Here is a 21103-nt window from a genome sequence, read left to right as displayed (position 1 = left end):
AGAAAAATACTTTATCCTAATTGAAAATTGAGAATTTTTTAATGAAAAAAATGATGAGAGATTGAAGATGAGAGTGGAGAGTCTTAGGAGTGGAATCGAATGCATTGCTCTTATCTTTTCATAATATAGAAAACAGTGTGGTAGCAGGAGGAGTCATTCATATTTTTTAAAATTAAGTCTTAGTGTACATTTAGTGTTTGAGAATTATATCTTTATATATTTTCTAATAGTTTCCCCCCTCCCCCTTTCTTTAGGTTGCCAGCAGAGTGCAGAAATATTTCATAAAACTGACTAAAGCTGGTATTCCAGTTCCAGGAAGAACACCAAACTTGTATTTATACTCTAAAAAGGTAAATCACAAGACTTTGGATTAATTCTTGAGACTTCCTTCAGTCCATAATAAGAGCCATTGCTCATGAAACCATCCAGTGATGCAAACAAAAAATAATAATTTCTTTTTTTTAGTGACAGTTAATGTGATAACTGGGTTTCCAAAGAAAAAATAAAATAAAAAATGCCTCTTTGCCGAGCCCATTTTATTTAGCTCTATATTCTCATCATATATTCCTTTTCTTTCTTTCTATTTGCTGGTATAAGGGGGTAGGGTTTCAGGCTCACTACATTCTTAAAGTGGGAGGAGTGGTTAGATAGTGAGGATTGTTTTGGCTAGGTGACTTTCCTTCCCATGGGAACAGAAACTGTCCCTCCCGAGACCTGGAGGTGAAGATTGAAGATACCAGGCAAGGTTGATTTAATTCTATTGAGGAATGTAATTTTTGTAGGTTGTTTCTAATTTACAATATTATATGACGTAATTCTGGTTTGTGTCAGGTCCAGAATTACAACAGACTTTGCCAATTTGATGCTTACCTAAATAAAAGAAATTTGTTTTGGAAGAGGGACTTTGCTGATTTCTTTTTGAATGGGTTTCATCACTTGGAAACCTGACATTATTCCGTATCTCTACAACCTAATCCCGAGTAGGGATTGCTATTCAGAGTCTTGAGCCCTGGCTGTTTACCCAGAGCATTGGGCAATAGCAAAGACTCAGGGAAGATGGCAGAGTGGAAACCAGGGGTTTCTCTATGCCTTTATTGCTATGCTTAGAATTGCCTCCGTGCTAAGTGTAAAGTCTTTAAAAACTCAAAGTGGCCTGCCAGTTTGCCGTTGTGGCTCCTCTGGAGCAGGGGTCCTAACCACTGGTCCGGGGACCTGCACCGTCCGTGGAACAAGTCCTACCGGGCCGCTGGTTTGCTGGGCGCCGCCATCTTTTTGATGAAAAGCGCTTCCGGTGAGCTTTTCTGGGTAGAAAGCTCACCGGAAGCACTTTTCATCAAAAAAGATGGCGAGTCGCTTCGATGAGCTTTTCCGGGTAGAAAGCCATTTCTACCCGGAAAAGCTCACGAAGCATGCCCGCTCTTTTTTGATGAAAAGTGCTTCCGGTGAGGTCACCGGAAGCACTTTTTCATCAATAAAGATGGCGGCGCCCAGCTGATGCCGGTACCGGGCGCGGCGCCCAGCTGATGCCGGTACCGGGCGCGGCATAAAAAGGTTGGGGATCACTGCTCTGGAGGACTAGTGTGTGGTGGGATTCTGGGATGTAGAGTTTTGTCCCCTTCCACGCTAGGTCATCTCTTTTTTTCAAGATGTGTTGATTGTCCCGGAACCAGGAGTCTGCTAGTAGTTCGCTTTTGAGTTTCGTTGGTTAGGTCACTTGTGGATTGGTCTTGCCAGTCACGGCGTTGTCGTCTGCTGGTTACTTGGGCAGCTATTTGGGCTGGGGGGATGATGGCATTTATGACCTCCTCCCATTCGCATTTGTACTGGGGCATACGGGAGAGGGCGTCAGCCAGAAAGTTCCTCCCCCCAGGATGTGTTTACTCCTAAAAGCTTGATTGTGAATGTTTTGCATGGCCTTGATCTAAATAATTATGGGTTCTTGCTATCTAATTGGGCAAGCATATTAAAGGAAGTAGCTTCTTATCAGGTTTCTGTAAATACATCTACAGAGCCTGATTAATCTTAAGATTGCCATCAGGTGTTTTTTTTAATGCTACCATGAAACTTAAGTCCATATATTCCTTTGTTCTGAAATATCCTTGTTTTTATAATATTGAAAGTAATGGGAATTTCTCAGCACTTTTGCCATCTGAGTGCAGATGAGATGTAATTATACCTAATTCCAAGTGACAGAACTCCTTTGTGAAAGCAACTATCCATCTATACTACGGATATCTATCTATGTGACTTTTCTTGATCTCAGATTTCCATAAATATGTAAGATCTCTGGGAGTTAGACATTTGAGTGACTTCCAAACACATTGACTAACTCTCAAGATTCTTAGCAATAGCCATACTTGCTAGGAAAATTTGGAAGTTCCTGGAGCAGGTGACCCTCATTTATGGGCAGTAATTGTTTTGACTACCATCTTGTTCTCCTGTTGTAATCAATTGCTAAACCTGATTTGGAGATATATTTCTAGGAGAGGATTCAGAGCAGAGGAAGAGGTATTTATGAGACTGTGGGCTAGGTTTTCTTTCTAAAAGAAGCTACACTCTTCATCTGGTTGCTTCATTAAATCAACCCATATATTTTTACCACAATCATTCTTCCTACAATTATTTTCTTGCATTTTCTCTCCAGCAATTAGTTATGAGCTATATGCAGATTCAACACTCTACAGGAAAGCGAAGGCAAATTTATTGTGTGCCCGTGTATGACTAATTGTGCAGACTTTTCTTTAAAATGCACATGTTTTACAGGATATTAGCAGAACAGTAGCTATATGCCAAAAAGGTTTCATTACTAGCTCTGCACTATTGATTTTCTTTCTGTAGAGGACGAACAAGTAAAAAGAAACCACTTAGTCACCTGGAAAAAAAGCTTGTTTTGTTTTAAATCAATAAGCAATATAGATATAAGGGTGACAAAGTAGATATGGAGATTGAAAGGAAGGAGGAAGAGAAAGGGAAGGAAAAACAACAGCAGCACAATAACACTACCTAAAGGGAGTCTAGTGGTTGAGAAGCTTGAGTTGAGGGTTCTTGTGACTCTGTAGTAGACATTTTACTTTGTCAGAAAGTGGGCTGTGCACAAAATTCTTAAGACTAGTTGTACAAATCTGTTAATACAATTTTCCTACCCCTCTCATTTTCAGAAAGGGAGCAGACTACATTTTACAATAGCTACAAACAAGAACATGTATTTTCATGAGGTATATAACTCAAAGTTTGTTTAAGACATTTCACATTAAATTTCCCCTTACCAAAACTCATATTGTTTTCCGTTCGTTTGTCAAGTCTTCATATGGGGCTTCTTAGAAATACTTAATTAGTGCTGTTTGACTGGTTTTCCTTCATCTCATGTGTCAGTTTTGAAATTGGTCACATGGTATATAAAGTGAAAATTAGGCATTTAATGTGAAGGTTTTATTTGCCCAATAGAGGTAACAAAACCGTACATTAATCTGTTTTGGTGCATGTAATCCAATCTTATTTGCCTGGGACACTACACACCCTTTTCATGAGCTGTTTTCCTTGTTACCTTCTGGGAGGAGGCTTCATGGTATCGAAATCAGAACATTTAGATTCAGTCACAGTTTTGTGCCATATAGTATCAACTTTGTGAACTCTCAAGTTTCCTCTTTCTTCTATGTATTCAAAATGGACAGTGATGTGTGTGTGATACAGGTATATATTTATAAAGCTTGTGTGTGTTATGTATGTGTTTGGGTAGATACACACTTTCTCTTTAGAGCAGACAACAGAATTTCATTTTTAATGTGGGCGGGTGTGCTCGCAGTAAAAAAAAAAAGACAATAAAATTATCTTATTCTGCCTTCCTACTTGATGGTCATATGTTAGTTGTTTTTGGAGAAAATTCTATCTTTTATATTTTCATGCTACATAATACTAATTCAAATTATCATGTCTGCATCTTGAGCAAAGGATGCACTGGGAAGATTTAAATATGTGGAGGGTTAGCTGTGAAAACCTGGGTTTGATTATCTCTGCCTTTCTTCGGAAGGAGGGAGAACCAATGATTGGAAATATCCATTGTGCCAAGAGATTCCTTGTGAGAATTAGGTATTGAAATGCATTGTTGCAGAATATGTTGGGGTTGTTGTTGTTTTTCTTTGTGACAAGAAAAGCTTTAGCTGAAAATTAGAAATTTTTCTCTCTGTAGCAATATGTGAAGCTTCCTGTTTGAAGTGGTGCTATAAAAATTATTTACAAAATTAATTTTAAAAGTATTTACACAAACTCTTATTTTAATTGCAGTCCTCTAGTAGACGGCAACATCCTTTGAATAAACATCTCTTCAAGCCTTCAACTTTCATGACCTCCCATGAACCTCCTGTGTTTATGGATGAAGATGAAGAAAGATCCTGTTTTCACAGTCACATGGCCAATGCAGCAGAGGAAGAACCATCAGTAGGTTTTGCATTTAAACTAAATTTTAAAAATGTTATGTAAAAGTTCTATAAATTAATATAAAGGACCCAGAAATGGCTGTATAAATAAAAGGTCAGTGAACATGTATGTATGTATGTATATATGTATGTATGTAAAACATACAACGAACGGTTGCAGGAACTGGGCTTGGCTAGTCCAGTAAAGAGAAGGACCAGGGGAGACATGATAGAGGTCTTCCAATATTTGAGGGGCTGCCACAGAGAGGAAGGATTCAAGCTATTTTCTAAAGCGCCTGTAGGCCAGACAAGGAATAATGGATGGAAACTGAACAAGGAGAGATTTAACCTGGAAATAAGGAGAAACTTTCTGACAGTGAGAACAATCAACCAATGGAACAGCTTGCCTTTGGACGTTGTAGGAACGCCATCACTTGAGACTTTCAAGAAGAGATTGGACTGCCATTTGTCAGAAATGGTGTAGGGTCTCCCACTTGGGCGGGGGGTTGGACTAGATGACCTACAAGGTCCCTTCCAACTCTGATTATCTGTTATTTGTTAACACCTACCTGTGTCTGTTTAATGCAATAGAAACCCAAGTGGTATAGCTAGATAGATCAGAGACAGATTAAGGATAGGTAATTATTAAATATAGAATATAGATAGAATAAGAATATAATTATGTACAAATTAATATCTGTAAATATTGCACAAATGATTGTTATATGATAAGCACCACAAATAGCTGTTATTGAGTGATATATTTTTTGTTTTTAATGTAATAAAAATTCAATCAAGTTTATTAAAAGAAACCCAAGTGTTTCAGATTTGAAGGAGAGAAAATTAAAACAGTACAGGTATTCCTTGATTTACAACCATTCGTTTAGTGACCTTTCAAAGTTAAAGCAGCACTTTAACAATCAAATGACAACTGATTTATATTTATGACGGTTTGTTGTGCCCCAGAGTCATGTGATCATTTTTTGCAACCTGACAAGCAAAGTCAGTGGAAAAGCCAGATTTACTTAACAACTGTGGCAGGAAAGGTTGCAAAATGGGGCAAAATTCACTCAACAAATTTTTTGCTTAGCAACATACATTTGGGGCTCAGTTGTGGTTGTAAGTTGAGGACTATCTGTTGTATTCCTTTTTCAAATTAATAGATGATGTCCCAAACAGATATATATATATAGTAGTATGCATTCTACTTGGCCAAACCTGATCAGGGAAGGGCCAGGCCAGTTTCTTCTAATTTGTCTGAGATATAGCAGACAGGTTTTTTTTTATAAGATCACACGTGCATGCATGCACGCGCACAAACACACACATGCCTTGGCCCTTCCCCCATTACAAGAAAACATAAGACAATTCCTGGTTTTATTTTTATTTTTTTGCTATTTTACAAAGTCTTTCGGCATTTTGTTCTTCCGCTTTTAAATCTCCTGTTTCAATGTTCTGGTTTATAAGGAAACAATAAAATGTAAAAATAAAAGCTGCTTTAAAAGTTATACTAGAAGTTGTATTTCAATAGTATTTAGAATTTTGGGTCAATTTAATTCCAAATTATGTGGAACTTTGGTACTAATGCTTTTGGGGTTTTTAGGGCAATTTTAAACTATCTTGAGCTTTTTAAAACTATCTTAAACTATTTTCCAATATACCAGCCATGAGCATCATAGATTGCTATTTATTGTGGAGTTTGTTTAGCAGGTATGGTTTTTTTTTTTACTTTAATCCTGTAACTTTAAAAGTTGCAATTCTTTCTTTCTCTGAAATAGGATGAAGAAAGTATCCCTGTAGCATATCGTGAATTACCAGAATATAAAGAGCTGCTGAAATATAAAAAGCTGAGGAAGCAGAAGGTGCAGCAAATGCATGCAGAAAGTGGCTTTGTCCAGCACATTGGCTTTAAGGTTGGTAAAAATGCCCAAGGCCTCATATTTCCTCAGTTATCAAGTGGTGGTTTCCTTGGAAAATAAGATCCTACTCTGGGTTCATCATTAAGTTCCCTAAGCAACTTAGGAAGACTAAGTTAGAGTTAGGCTATTATGATTACCTTGATCTAATGGAAGATGTATTTGAGGTCTGTAAAGGTAATACACCAAATTTTTTCACATACAATTATTATGTTGTATAATCAAACTATATATATTCAAACCTGTAGTCTACCAACTGTTTGGGAGTAAACCCTACTGAAATTGCTAGGGCTTCTGAACAGATTAGTGATAAAATCCTTATGAAATTATCACCTTGAATGTTTACAAGTTATTTTAATATATTAATAGATCATCATAAGAAGTATGTAGAGGTCTTCCTTTTAAAATTTCTGAAAAGCGATGTTATACCAGAGCATCATTGCTTGGAAAGTAGTGGTACGTTTTTTAAAAAAAAATTAGGTAATTTGCTTTGTCTACCTCCCTAATCCAGTAACTTCTGATTTATTAGGCAAAATCTCTCATCATTCCAGGCTTTTAGCCATGATGGCTAATTGAACGTCTTAAATTTCCTTTGAAGTTTTTTGTCTTCGATAATATGGCTATCTGAAAATCAGAGAAAAGAATATGCTATTTGCTTATATCACAGTGATAATTAAATTTGAATCTGAAATCACTGGCCACTCTCAGTGAAACTTAAATTAGAAGATAATAGAAACATTTTCTTTTTTTTCTTCCTTAGTCATTAAATGAATTTAATACAGGAGGAATGGGAGAGATGAAAGCAAATTTGTAGCACAGTGGAGTAAAATATAGGAATTTGCAGGGGAATGAAAAGAGGAAGAGTTTAGTTGGAGGAGGCAGAAAAAATTGTGAATGACAAAAAAATTGAAAAAGCTGAGAAGAGTCAAAACCAAGAAACTGCTTGCAAACTAAGTTTGAAATATTGACGTATAAGCTTATAGGTGGCTGTTTTGTCATAAAGTTGAGAAAGGGGGGAAACTTAAAAGGATAATAATTTTATTTTGCAGTAATGTTAGCTATGTGGTAAAAGTATTAATCTGGCAAGCTGTTTATTTTTTGGAGGGGAATCCCTAAGATCACTTTGCTAAATTTCTTTTCAGTGTGATAACTGTGGAACTGATCCAATTCAAGGCATTCGGTGGCACTGCCAAGACTGCCCTCCAGAACTGTCTTTGGATTTTTGTGATTCTTGTTCTGACTGGTAAGCAGCATGCACTGAAGATCAGGATTGACCAATAACATGACCTTTATTTTTAAATGTTCATTTTAAAACACATATTGTAGAGTTCATAACCTCTTTGGAATATATAAGGATACTTGTGATAATTTTAAATACATGTTTGTAGGGGATATAATTGTGCATATTCTTGGTGTGCATGCTTATTGGCTGAATAAATCCTAAGTTTTTGTATTAGATATATTGTGTGATGCAATCACAAGTTTGGACCTAAAAAGTAACATATTGAAGGTCCAAGGAGAAATGTACGTTGGGGGGAACTATTGCAACTTAACTGTAAATATGTAAAAAGCAGGTACTGGGAAAAGTAGATAAATGTGTGCAAAATATATTAAAAATGGGAATGTATGTAGGATATTTACAAAAAATTAGAAAATCAATAGAGAAATGTTAAGATGTGCAGATGCTGGGAGAAAGATACTGGAAGTTATTGGTTGAAAGAGATGAATGTCAAGAAAAAGAAAAAGTTATATATGAGAATATGTTTCCATGATATTATATCTTGGGAGAAGAATAAAACCAAGCTGAATGCAGTAGAATCGAGTACAAAAAATGTGTGGGCTAAACAGGAAAAGGTAGAAGCCTGTATGGATGCTGAATGAATTTGGATTAAAGACAGAAGTGAGTGACAGGTACAAAAGAAACATTTTGAAGTGGTTGGTAGTAAAAGAGAATGAATGTGAATTGACTTGCAAAACAAATACATAAAAGAAAAATGAATGAGCTGAGAGGAAGGAAATGACTAAGACTGATGTAGTTAGATGAAGTTGATGAGGTCTTCAAATAAAGAGATGAGAAGTTCAAAGAAACAAAAAGTGATGTACGAAGCAAGTACACAAACATGGAAAAAGGAGGGTTTGCAAGGATAGAAAAGTATGGAAAAGTACAGTTAGGTACTGGCTTTTTCTTATCCCATATCTTAATTTCTTTGGATCCCTGCTTCTTTCTTCCTTTCCACAGTAGGAATATTATTTTTCTAAAAGCGATTAGCACCATGGATAGAAATCCATGTTGAAAAACATACCTTCCTGATTTATACAATTCATTCTGAGAAGAATTTAAATATATCCAGTTTAAAATAGTGAGTAGATTATGAACAGTGTCATGCTTCACAAATAATGGTTTTTCTTTTTCTTTCAGTCTGCATGAAACAGATATTCACAAGGAAAATCACCGATTGGAGCCTATTTACAGAGCAGAAATGTTCTTAGATAGAGACTACTGCATGTCCCAAGGCCCCAGCTATAATTATCTTGACCCCAACTACTTTCCTGCCAATAGATGACAAGGAAAGCAGATGTGCAACCTGAAACATAGTGTCACTTCTGAAAACCCAACAGCGGCACAGTCATTGATTCTGTGCCCACTTTGGAAAGACATGTACTTTCCCAGGAATGTCATCCACTGCATGAGAGCTTCCCAGGTGCCCTTCTCAAAATACAGCTCTCTGATCCGTCTTGTTACTAAATCACTAAATAGAGGTTGAACATTCCTAGTGTGCAGGTGGCTGTACCGGGCAGATTTTCTTCACTCCATTAGTCCTTTTTTTAAAAAAGAAAAAGAAAAGTCCAAGAGATGAGTTACAAAAGTGTGGCCAGAAAAGAAAGCACACATTAAACATAGTCCAGAGGCTTAAAGAACTTGGCTATTGTGCGATGAACAGGTGATGAAATACTTAACATTGAAACAGTTTAATAGTTTGCAGTTTTGTTGTGGAAAATAGTCTCCAGCACAAAAACTGATTTCTTTCAGCAAAGTTTTAGCCTGTGGCAGTGTTTGCTTCTAGGAACCTACTCATAAAACAATCACTGTCCCAGGGGTGGTCATGATCGGCCTTGGAGCTGCTTAATTACGTAGATGTTTCTTTTACCTCTTTTATTTTCCTTTTTACCACAAACTTATTTACCGAGAGTGAAGCACTACAGGAGGCAACTGTGGCACTGCTTCCTTAACCAGCTCATGGTGTGTGAATATTATAAATTGTCATGCAGATATATTTTTAAATGTAATGTTATATAAAATGACCATGTGTTGTGTACAAAGCTATGGTGAAAAGTGCCAGTGGTAGTAACTGTGTAAAGTTTCTAAATCCCCATTAACTCTTACGGAATACACAGTCTTCTGCCTCTGTATTTAGAGTTGTTAATGCAACTCATCAAAGAAAACTGCCTAATATAAATCATATATGGTAATAATTTTCCTCTTTTTGTAGTATGCACAAGGTCCATGAAAGATTGTATTTTTATTACTATTTAAACAAGGTGATTAAATTTAGCCTGAACAGTGAGCAAGACTTCACATGCATTCTTTTATACTGCTGGATTTTGTTGTGCATCATTTAAAACATTTTGTATGTTTCTTCTTATCTGTGTATACAGTCTGTTCTTAAATAATGTTCAGTTGTCAGGAGAACTGTGAGAAATAAACTGTGGCTACCGTCTGTTTATATATAGAATGGTTACCGTGACTTTTTTTTCTGAAGAAGGTGAGAACATGAATTAGGCCGTAGAGAGAAGGGGTGCCTCACCTTCATCTTTTGCCTTGCTGCTTTTCGTCACCTTTCCCAGGATAATGCTCCAGCACCCTGTTTTGAACACGTCCACTAAATTCTGTACACAACTTTATCTATGCTCTAACTCGCAGATGCACCACTTGTGTGGGAGCAGATTTGCACAGCCAAAGGAATGCTCTTTTCAAAGCTCTTTCCGTTGTTGAAACAAATGGGGAATCAATTACGTGGAAGAAGATCATCTCAAAAATGCCCATAAGACTTCTCTGTAACCTGTTTTATTATTTTTATTTCTGTGTACTTCCGTGTCCTTGTTCTGCATATCCATCTCCCTTCTCCGTTGTCTTTATGAAATAAAGAAGACATTTTGGTACGCTTTACTAGGTGGAGAATAGCAATGACTGAAAAAGCTTCGTAGCATTTACTATATATTTTTAGTTAATATATCATTTCAACATGTGTAAGTTGTGATCCGGAAATGCGACTTATTTTAACTGTATTAGATTTCCACTTGCTTTAAAAAAAAAAACTTGAATTTTGGAAGTAATTTAGTATATGTGTTTAAATTAAACTACAGCAGTAACTAACAAGGAGTTGGCTGGCTCGTTTAATAACAGCATTAATTTGAGCTTAATTTCAGTATTAATTTTCACATTTTGTTTAGGTATACTCACTTTCTGTTAGAGGAGTTGAAGCATTTTTAATGAATAGATGATGCAGTATCATTTCTTAATGACATCGTCTGTAAACATATCTCATTCTTGAGAAATTTAATAAATCAGAATATATATAATATAAAACCATATACCTGATGTATTTCACTTTTCTCATTAATGGTAGCAAAATTGTAATGCTTTGGAAAATGAGTATCTAATGCAGATCTATTTCAAATTATCAGTTTATATATTCTCTGCACCCAGATGCTACTTTCTGATACAGCATTAGGTTTGTTAACATATTCCAGGTTTGTCATATGGGCATGTTCTAAGTACTCATTTTCTATCTCCTTTAGATAGAAGATTGGTTCAGGTGATCATACTGAGTTTAGGTTTTTCTATAAACAAGCCTCTAGAGGTGAAAAATGTTCTAAAGTTAAAACTTTCCAATGTGGAAAGCATTTCCTTTTGGAAAATAATCAACTTTCAATGAAATGGCCCATTCTAACCTCTATCTTGCAGTCTTTCCCTGAAATAGGATATTTGGGGACATAATTTTAGCTTCAGAGTGTTTTGCACAGCTCCTTAAGGCAAACACTGATTCCAGAGTAAGCCATATAAATTCCAAGCAAATTTATGTGGCAAGCCAATGATAATTATCTCATTCCTTCATTCTCATTTGTTCAAAACATGTTTTCCTGGCTTTACAGATCTAAATTCATACTGGAAAAAGCAGATGGTTGTCTCCGAAATTTTCATTGATAAAAGCTGTTTTTCCAGACAGACTTCTGACTATACATTGCTTTTCAGAAGTAAGAAACTATATGTTACACGTTTTCAGCAATTGACTGTACCCTATCCTCCTTATGCTGGTCTATGACCATAATAAAGATTGTTTTGATACGTTTTCAGCAAAGTTTCAACTGCCCTTTGAATTTAAAATCTTGTTTCCCACTGCCCTTTACTTAGTGTAGAGATTTTAGAGTTCTTGCTCAAAGTGCAAACCTGATTTTTATATGGTTCTTGTCAAACAGTTCAAATTTGTAGTTTTAAATGTTAATGATATTTTTTGAGATTTCTGTCGAATTTTGTCTTTAAATACAACACTCTTGTTTTGAAAGTGCTGCCACACCAGTTTCTTAGTGGACGACTATCATCTAAAAGACCTGAAAGGGATGCTCATAACCACACAACTATAAAAGTTTTCGAAATTCAAAACTCTGCACCCAATTAAGTGAAAATGTTTTTATGTGCCTTTGGATTGGATACCTATTTGTTTTGCAGGAGCCTTAAATACGAAGAGTAAATCTGATTACCCTTAACATTTGTCCATACATTTTATTTTTATTACCTTTTCATACAAGAGTAGTAGGTTGAAAAATACAAATTTGCTGAATTGCTTGTCGATAATGCAACTGTTGATAGGATCTAGCATGCAAGAAAAAATAGTGGACAGCCAAAGAAAAGGAGGCAGCTGTACAGACTGTAAGTTTTTCTTGTCTGTTGATCAACATTCCAAAAAAACCTTGGTTATTTCAGTCATCAAGAAGTGGGTGTGTCTGCGTACACACATGTGGAAATTGAAAATCTGAATTTAACACTGCTCATTTATGTCTTAAATTTCCCATCATGTTAAATGCCAAGCAAATTAAAAGATTTAAAGCTGATAATTGCTATATGTAGCTGTCACAGCAATCAGTTCATAGAGACAATTATTGCCTGTAGTCTTTTGAAATGCACGTTAATTTTTTATATTCAGACACTGCCATGATTAACTCTAAATCAATCCATCTTAAGGATATAAGCAATATTTGGCACTTTTTTTCCTTTTCTGCAGACACTATCCCTCTGTTAGCATTGTAAATCAAAAATCTTTCAAACCATAACTAGATAGGATATTTGTATGATGGATACAGCAGCTGGTCTTGCAATCACAGTTATTTCACATTTGGTTCATGTATTGCAAATCACGCTTTTTGTGAGTCTCAATTCCACTATCTGGTGTGTAAATGATTGCAAACTAAATTGCAGACATGTTCTCCTTGTAAAAGAAAATGACAGAAAACAGACTGTTCAAGCACTACAAAAAAAGAGCAAGCTTAAATAGCCTCAAAAATTGATTTGGGTTCAGCAGCAAATTCACTGTTACAGCACTTCTACTGACAGGGAATACTGTGCTTGACTATAGTATGTCTTGTGAAATGAAGAATGTGTGTGTTCTATAAAACTCAGCTGCTGTTTATATCATGCTGGCTTTTTTAAACCTGTGAACTGCAAACTCATAGGCCATATAAAGTACACATGTATCATTACGGTACCATTTAAGTTACAAAGATTTTTACAATGTTTACAACATGCATTAATCTTTCAAGGCAGCAGCTCTTTCTTTGAACAGCATTTGTAAAGGATACTATGCATGTATGTGTTACAGCACTGCCATTACATTAAATTTTGAAAGTGATGCTATTCCTTCTTCAGAAAAGTATTGACTGAAGTGCATATCTCAAGAAAAACTTCCTCTGGTGTTCCTTCTGCATTTATCTGTTTAAACAAAAACATACATAGAAGTTAATTTCTCCTTTAAGATTCATCTCACATAGTAAAGGACAACAGCAGCCTTACATAATTAGATGCTTCCCAAACTTCCCAGACTCAATAACCATTGTAGCCAAGGCTGAAGAATTAAAAACAATAGCATTCTTGAAGAAACAAATGCAATACTCAAAACAAGGACTTTTATGGTGTCCTTGATGTTCTCTGAGCTTGGTGGATTTTCTTGCAGACGTTTCATTTCAGGTAAGACTAGTGCACTGATGATGTTACCTAATTTGGTAATGAAATGTTGGCAAGAAAGCCTATAAGCTCAGAGCACTGAGGATCTCGCAGCTTAACTCCGAATTGCAGATACTCTCTTCTATCAGATCCCATTATGCCTAAGTAAATTCAGCCATTAATTTGAATATTGGATGGAAAAGGAGTGGAAAACCAGGAAGAGAAGTTAGAATCCTTGCTTAGAAACAATATTGGCTCATGTCTAGGAAAGCATGCAGTTGAATATTTTGTTAGGTTGCATCTCTCGTCAGAAAAGAAATAAAACTGACCACAAGTAAAATTCAAGCAATGTGCACCAGCCAAGTCTTTATAATATTACAGTAAAAAAAATCTTAAAAGAGAAAGTGGCTTAGGATCGGTTTGTTGAAGGCCAACCTGCTAATTTTTGGGATGTACAAAATATTTAACACATGCTATAGCATGAACAAACCTTTGCAGGCAACCAGAAAATCGGTGTGAGCATCTAGGGCAGTAAAATGTGTTGCAAAATATCCACAGGTATGCTATATCAGCCAGAACCCCACTTCCCATGACTTCCTCTATTTCTCTTTATGCAACCTCTGACACCACAGAATTTCTGTTCTGTGGGCCAAAAGTTCTACCTATGAGGAGATCTGTATCTTGAAATGAAACAGGTTGAGAACCTCTGTTCTAGGCCATAGTTTATAAGTTCCTGCAGTGGCAACAAGAACTGAGATGATTACTCCCATTTCTTCCCAGTATGTGTTTTTCTTCTTAGATTTTAATTTGCTTTGGGGGGGAAAAACCCAGCTCTTCATATAAAACATCCAAAGTGAAAAACATACTGGGGAGGAAGAAGTGTGAATCTTAAGCAATCAGTTCTTAAGTGTTTTGGCAGCCAATGCTTTCTATGTTTCACGCTGAGCATTTTCAAGTGAGAACCACTAAATCTCAATATGGAGATAATCTTTCAATATCTGAAGGCATTCTGACTTTGCTATTCTATATGAAAGGCCTGAGTACACAAATTATTTCAGTAAGCAAAAAAGAAAAAGGCAATAGAGGCAATTTACTATTCTTTTTTTTTTTTTGCTATTTATAATAGAATTGCATAATATAGCCTAAATAAGAACCAGCAATAAGTATAGTAAGTAGCTATGTTCCTAATCTTCTATTAAATACATGCCAGAGTTGGGGATTTTGGTGTAAGTGTGAGAAAATTTGCAAAAGGGCATATTTAAAAACTTTAATTAAAGAAATTATTCTAATTAAGAGTTTTAAATAGTAGAAGAGGAAAATAAAGGGAGACTGAATTGCCAAATCATTTATAATCTAAAATAAATGCCAAGTAAATTTCACTCAAATGTATTGGAACAACAGGTAGCATGTGCTATGTTTTACAGAAATGTATTTCAAACCCAAAGGCTGGACTTATTCTAGATTATATCACACTTCATAATGAAAACAATGAGTGTTACACTCATGATTAAGGTTTTTTTTCAATTTCAATGTATTTAAATTTAGTGAAATGGCAAATCATCTGCCATTTCTCAAGTTTTCACAGCATATGTGAGTCAGGCTGATCCAGAGAATATTCTATTTTCATGGTACAACATTCTTGTTTTTCTATCCTCCCTTATGGGTTGTAATTATTGCATTAATTCCAGAGAATTATACGGGAGAATTTTGAATCTGTCCTTTCCAGATGACAAGGGAACCTGACATGTCCAAGATCCAGAAGTCTTGCTTGAAATTAAACTAGCCACTCTGGACAACCAGTACAGCCGCACTGCCACACATTTAGATGAACTATTTCCTTGAAGTTAACTGACCCTTCTCAGATTCACCATAAAGAAAAAATCCTAGAGAGGCTCCCCAGAAACCAGAACAACGCTTTAGCTCTGTGGTCTTTTCTGCTTTTAACTTGCCACATATATTTTTGTGGGGGGGAAGACGGTTGAAAAGCAGACACCTGGGGGCAGATATAAATCCTATTTCTCCACCATGACATCAACTCCAAGACTGGAAAGCAGAGAGGAATGTAAGAACCTTTCTGCTCTTTTATGATATTTGAGGAATAAAAATATGGCTACTAGCCAACTAATCAGTCATCCCAAAACATGACCTGTCAACATATGAAGGTGAAAACACTGACTAAAGAAAAGGATCTAAGTCAAACATAGTTTATCTGACAAATGAAGCAAATATATGTGTCCCAGGATAATGTTGCAAAAGATTTCTTCTGTGGTTTTTGGAATCATGGTGGAGCCCATCCTCAGGGAATTTCTCTCTACCAGAATATAGTTTATCTGTGACATGTTTTTTTCCTTAGATTTTTTTTTCTCCTTGTTTCTGGCCACTTTATACATAACAATCAGACAAAATATAATTCACTTTAATTTTTAGTCTTTTCTAGATTTCCCCGTGATATTTACAGGAATATGCTAACGTGCATTTGCGACTCAAAAAAAATTATATCTTTCTTCTCAATGGTAGAAATTGAGTGAGAGGACTTACTACGTCAGAACATTTATGACACAAGTGAATTATCTCTTTAAAACATTACCACATAAATAGAAGATAGATCAAGTAGAAAATCAAGGCAATCTACCTTAAAAAGTGGGGTTGTGTTTTCATAATATGCAATTAATGGCTCAGCTGTTTTATAGTAAGCTTCGATGCATTTCATGATAGCTTCACCATTATCCTCAAGGCACTGACTTTTTTGCAGAAGGCGAGTACTCATAGTCTTAGAAGAACAATCCATGCAGAGTACCAGAGAGGGCTCACCAATCTGAAGAGATGGAGAAAATAAATGACATAAGTTTTTCACTTTTTTTAAACTGTCCCCTTTCTGATTAAATTAGTTCAGTATAATTTTCTTCCTTGTAGGAATAAGGTAACTGAATACATGGGTCTGTACATAAGATATAGACTTATTGCCTGTGCCCTTATCCACAGCTTTTTTTAAGGAGCAAGAAAACTATAGGCTCCAGGATGGTTTATTCATGATTGCATGAGTCTTAAAGTCATTGCTTCAATCCCATTGCTTCAAAATAAACTTACGTTGCAGGGTAGGCTGATATATGGTAATAATAATGATTGCTTTACCATCCTGTAATTATTTTATTAAATAATAGAATAGAATAACATAGTTGGAAGTTGGAGGTCTTCTAGTCCAACCCCCTGCTTAGCAGGATATCCTACACCACTTCAGACACATGTAAATATTTATGTGCATCTCTAGGTGCCACATAAAAGTATTTACACAGAAGTATAGGATACAAAGAAAAGTTTTTTCGAGGAAGTAGAACTAATCCCAGTCATTCAGTTTAATTCTAGTTTCATGAAGCTCAAAGGAAGCTTCTCCTGTTTATACAAGTTATATAAACAAAAACTTCTATACTTATAATTGTATGTTTAAAACCCTTTAAGGGTTTTAAGCCTTTTTCCTTTTTCACAGTTTTATTCCTGTGTGTCACACCAAAAGTTAGGTTGCAAATGTTAAAAATCTTTTAAAACTGACATGAAACTCCCATTGTATAGGTTTGTTATGCCTCAAAAATATTTCATATACACACAACAATAATAACAGAGAAAGTCTTTTAAGTGCTGTTTGTAAAGCTGATTCTGGTGTCTATTTAACATGTGAATCATGACAAAACAAAGAAGTATTTTCATGATGAGATTATAAACTTTCTTTGAAAAACAGTTCACCCACGGCTGCATTGTTCTTCGAGTTAAGAGTTTTTTAAAAAACCAACCTCTCTGGATTTTGTCTCTCTGGAAGGAGACATTCACTTTGCTTAAGATATGTTGTCATGAGCAAATACCTTTGTTAAATTTTTAGTATCATTAGTTTAAACATGTATCTCCCCAAATTATATCTATCCAAACAAAAAAAGGTGGGCGGTGGAGAAAAAAAGGTAAGTACTACAAGGTGATATTGGAGAGGAGAACTTAATGCTGTTCATACACGACACAAGGTGGCACCACTATACCAGAAATTAAAACTACACATTCTATCTTAGCAGGGAAATTATTTTACTGAAACACATGGATCTGTTTTTGTTCTCCAGAGTTCCCACAATGCAACCATTGATTGAAAAAGCAATTAAATGTTTGCAGCATTACAATGTCTGGGCTTAGAAAAGAAATCTATTTCACAATCTAAAATAACAATATAAAATTAATGATCCCAGGGGTCATTCAATGTTGGAAATATCTCCAAAGCAGTTCAGTTTTTCTGGTAGAATTCTTGCATTGCAATGAAGGATGTTGGGATGGTTTTTTTTTTTTTTCCAACCTCTTCAAACAGTTTTCCTCTTTCCTCTACTGGGCATTCTCCTTGTTTTTTTTCCTTTCCATTTCCTAATTCCAGTTAATTTGTGGTAGTGAAAGGAGCAGAAAAATTTACATTGCATTACAGCCCCAGGTTTGTTGACAATTTTAGGAAGGCAGGAGAAGTTAGATCCAGAACTACTTTGGGGAGGCAACTGTTTTAAATGACCTTTAATTATTCTCTTTTATTTCATAAATTGCAAATTAAATTCATGAAACACAAGAGTAGAAATTTATGTTGAAGATACAGTATAGTCACACTTACCATAGATCGGAGTTGCCAGATAATCCCTAAAATTATTCATTCTTTTGGGACTGTCCATAAAATTCAGTTTGGGCTAAGAAAGATGACTATCTCCATTTATTTGTAGAATGGTTATACATGAATTAAGCTTCAACTTTCTGTGCCTAGGGACAACTCAATGAGGGCTTCTGATAAATCATGGCTTAGTGAAAATGTCTCTGTGAATGAGCAGAAATTGCAACCACTATGTCCAATGAAAGAATGGTGAGTATAGAAATTGTTCAGAGGTCTCCAGAGAAGAGAATAGGAGATGGCCCATGAGTGTTTTGAATGGCAGCTCTTCATGAGGAGCCTGTAAATTAGTGGTCTCCAGTGGGTTTGAGCGCCAAGAGCCATTTGCTCTTATTTTAATATCCTATGAAATGCATCCTCATAACTAGAGGCAATTTGTAGAAACAAATCCAGGCAATTATTATTCAGCCTGAGAAAGAATGAAGGAGGACTCATAAGGTAATCTTCCACTTCTTAAGACTTTTCTCTCTACAAGAGAAAAAGAACCATCTAGACCAGGGCTCGCCAACCTTTTGGACCTCAGGGACCACCAAACTCATAATTTTAGATCCCAGGGACCACTAACGGGTTCTGTGGGCGTGGCCTAGTTTATGGGTGTGGCTTGGTGGTCATGTGACTGGCTGGGCATGGCTTGTATGTAAATATTATAAATATTTATATAAATATTGGATTTTTTTTATAAAAAAGAGCAACTTTTACCCAAAATCAGGCAAAGCAGGCAGGCAGATTGAGTTGCTCACAGAATCACAGATTCATTCAGAAATCTATCTGCCATTGGCTAGCTCAGTCTGTCCCATAAAAATCAGTCTGTCCCATAACTCATAAAATTTGCTAGCAAGCAAACTCACAAAATTAACTCACAACACACCATGTATGTAAATATTTAATTTTTTATTAAAAAAAGCAACTTTTACCCAAAATCAGGCAAAGCAGGCAGATTGAGTTGCTCACAGAATCATTCAGTGATCTATCTATCTGCCATCGGCTACCTCAGTCTCTCAAATTTGCTTGCCATGAGTCTGCACTGAATTTGCTTGCAAGCAAACCTTCAGTCCTAAGGGAGGTTCGGCTGTGCTTAGCTAGAAAGCAAGAAATCCAACCATTTCCTGCTTCCTAACTAATCTAAATCTTCCGGCACAGCAGAACAGATGATGGTCGGAAAAAGGAAAAATAGCAACTTAGCAGACAAGTTTGCCAGGTAAGGAGTGAGCGGGCGGGGAGCGTTCCCGCAGGCCATGTGGGCTGCGCAGCCTTGTGTTTCTGCGCAGCCTGGATTAATTGCTTTGGAGGGGGTGCTCTGGGGGTGAGATTTCTCTGCAGCCCACCAAAATTTTCTCATGGCCCACCAGTGGGCCACAGCCCACCGGTTGGCAACCACTGATCTAGACAGCAGCTAGGTTCAACATATGTGGGGATTTAAAAAATAGATCTTTGAACGTCATTCTTTAAGTTGAACCTAATTTCCACTTTGACTGATCCAAACAACAAAAACATTTGAGACCATCTGTCTAATTTGATTGTATTCACTTGAGATTCCATGTCAAAGTTTATATGCACAGCAAGTCTATTTATAGTTAGTAACAAATATGTCTGAAGCTTAATCCCAAGAGACATTTTGAAAGTTAAGCCTCTGTCATGACAATAAAATTATATAAGGAAATACAGTAGGCAAAAATAATTAAAAAAAACATGTTAGAAATTGTCTAAATTACACATCCATTTACAGTTGAATGTTTTCCAGAAGCAAAAATTAAATAGGTTCTTTTTTAAAAGCTCAAGGTGATTGTCTAGGTATAATCTATTATTTAAATTCATACCTTGTATTGTATTTGAACTTCAGAATAGTGTGATATAAATTATAGTAATGTAGATTTTATAGGTTTAATGAATGATCTTTATTTGTAATCTGTGGTAATCTAAATATGATTTACTTTTGACCTAGCATTTTCTGCAACTCAGACAACTGTTGCTTTATGCTTAAATAAACCATGGATTGGCAGGATGCATAAACACCAACCAGTATTAAATTAATGTATAGATTTCCATTTCAAATGAAGTAGCTTTGCTAGTTTCATATATGCACACACCAGTGGTGGTATTCAGCGGGTTCGCACCAGATCAGGCGAACCAGTAGCAAGGATTTGGCGTGGGTCGCTGAACCGGTAGTAAGTTCTGGCTGGCCACGCTCCCGACCCGGTCACCCGGTTGCCTCTGGCTTGCTTGCCCCGCACACCCAATGCTCACTCATCCCGCCTGCCTGACGCTAGCCCCTTAAAGTATTTCTCTTTTTTCCCCTCCTGACAATCAGCTGTTCATACGATCAGCTGTGCCAGGATTCCCCTTGCTGAGGCCCAGGAAGGCAAAAAATGGAGGGAGGGGCTCAGGCCCCCTCCATTTTTTGCTTTCCTGAGCCCCAGAGGAGCCTTCGGGGAGCAAACTCCCCCGAGGCTCTTGTGAGGCCAGGAAAGTCCCAGAACGGAGCGTGTCCCCCCCATGCTCCATTTGTTTTCTTCCTGAGCCCCAGAGGATCCTTCTGGGAGCAAAATGCCCCCGAGCTCCTCTGAGGCCCAGAAGGTCTAAAAAACAGGTTGAAAGGTGACTGCAAAAAAGGAAAGAAAAAAAAGTCACACCCACCTAACCACGCCCACAGAGCCAGTAGTAAAAATATTTGAATCCCACCACTGGTACACACCCATACTATATACACATATACATACATACATACATACATACATACATACATACATACATACACACACACCCTTTAGTAAACATCATATTTATAGAAATGAAAGATTGTGCAAGAAAGAAATGAAAGACAATTAAGTGCTGTTAAATTAGTAGGAAATTGGGGTTTAGGATTAGGGTTCAGTCTCTCCTA

General features: G+C 36.4%; 2 protein-coding genes across 4 annotated transcripts in view; one reads left to right on the top strand and one right to left on the bottom strand.

Annotated features, from left to right (window-relative positions):
* The window catches only part of ZZZ3 (zinc finger ZZ-type containing 3), a 52586-nt gene extending 42531 nt beyond the window's left edge, over positions 1-10055 (top strand). For all 3 annotated transcript variants that reach the window (XM_026679323.2, XM_026679321.2, XM_026679322.2), the window contains exons 9-13: positions 255-350; positions 4282-4434; positions 6191-6325; positions 7471-7571; positions 8748-10055. In XM_026679323.2, the coding sequence (XP_026535108.2) occupies positions 255-350; positions 4282-4434; positions 6191-6325; positions 7471-7571; positions 8748-8892 (630 nt within the window). In that variant the 3' untranslated portion in view covers positions 8893-10055. The remainder of the gene's footprint in view (positions 1-254; positions 351-4281; positions 4435-6190; positions 6326-7470; positions 7572-8747) is intronic.
* Positions 10056-12090: 2035 nt separating this feature from the next.
* The window catches only part of AK5 (adenylate kinase 5), a 142329-nt gene continuing 133316 nt past the window's right edge, over positions 12091-21103 (bottom strand). The window contains exons 13-14 of the mRNA XM_026679324.2: positions 16177-16359; positions 12091-13313 (exon numbers count right to left, since the gene is read on the bottom strand). Coding sequence (XP_026535109.1) covers positions 13236-13313; positions 16177-16359 — 261 coding nt within the window. The 3' untranslated portion in view covers positions 12091-13235. The remainder of the gene's footprint in view (positions 13314-16176; positions 16360-21103) is intronic.

Source organism: Notechis scutatus, chromosome 3 (genome assembly GCF_049901735.1).
Source record: "Notechis scutatus isolate UNSWTSFEM ecotype Mainland chromosome 3, rNotScu1.2, whole genome shotgun sequence".
In the NCBI taxonomy this organism is placed as follows: domain Eukaryota; kingdom Metazoa; phylum Chordata; class Lepidosauria; order Squamata; family Elapidae; genus Notechis; species Notechis scutatus.
The sequence above is the reverse complement of the archived record's forward strand: the minus strand, read 5'-3'. Positions and strand labels throughout refer to the sequence as shown.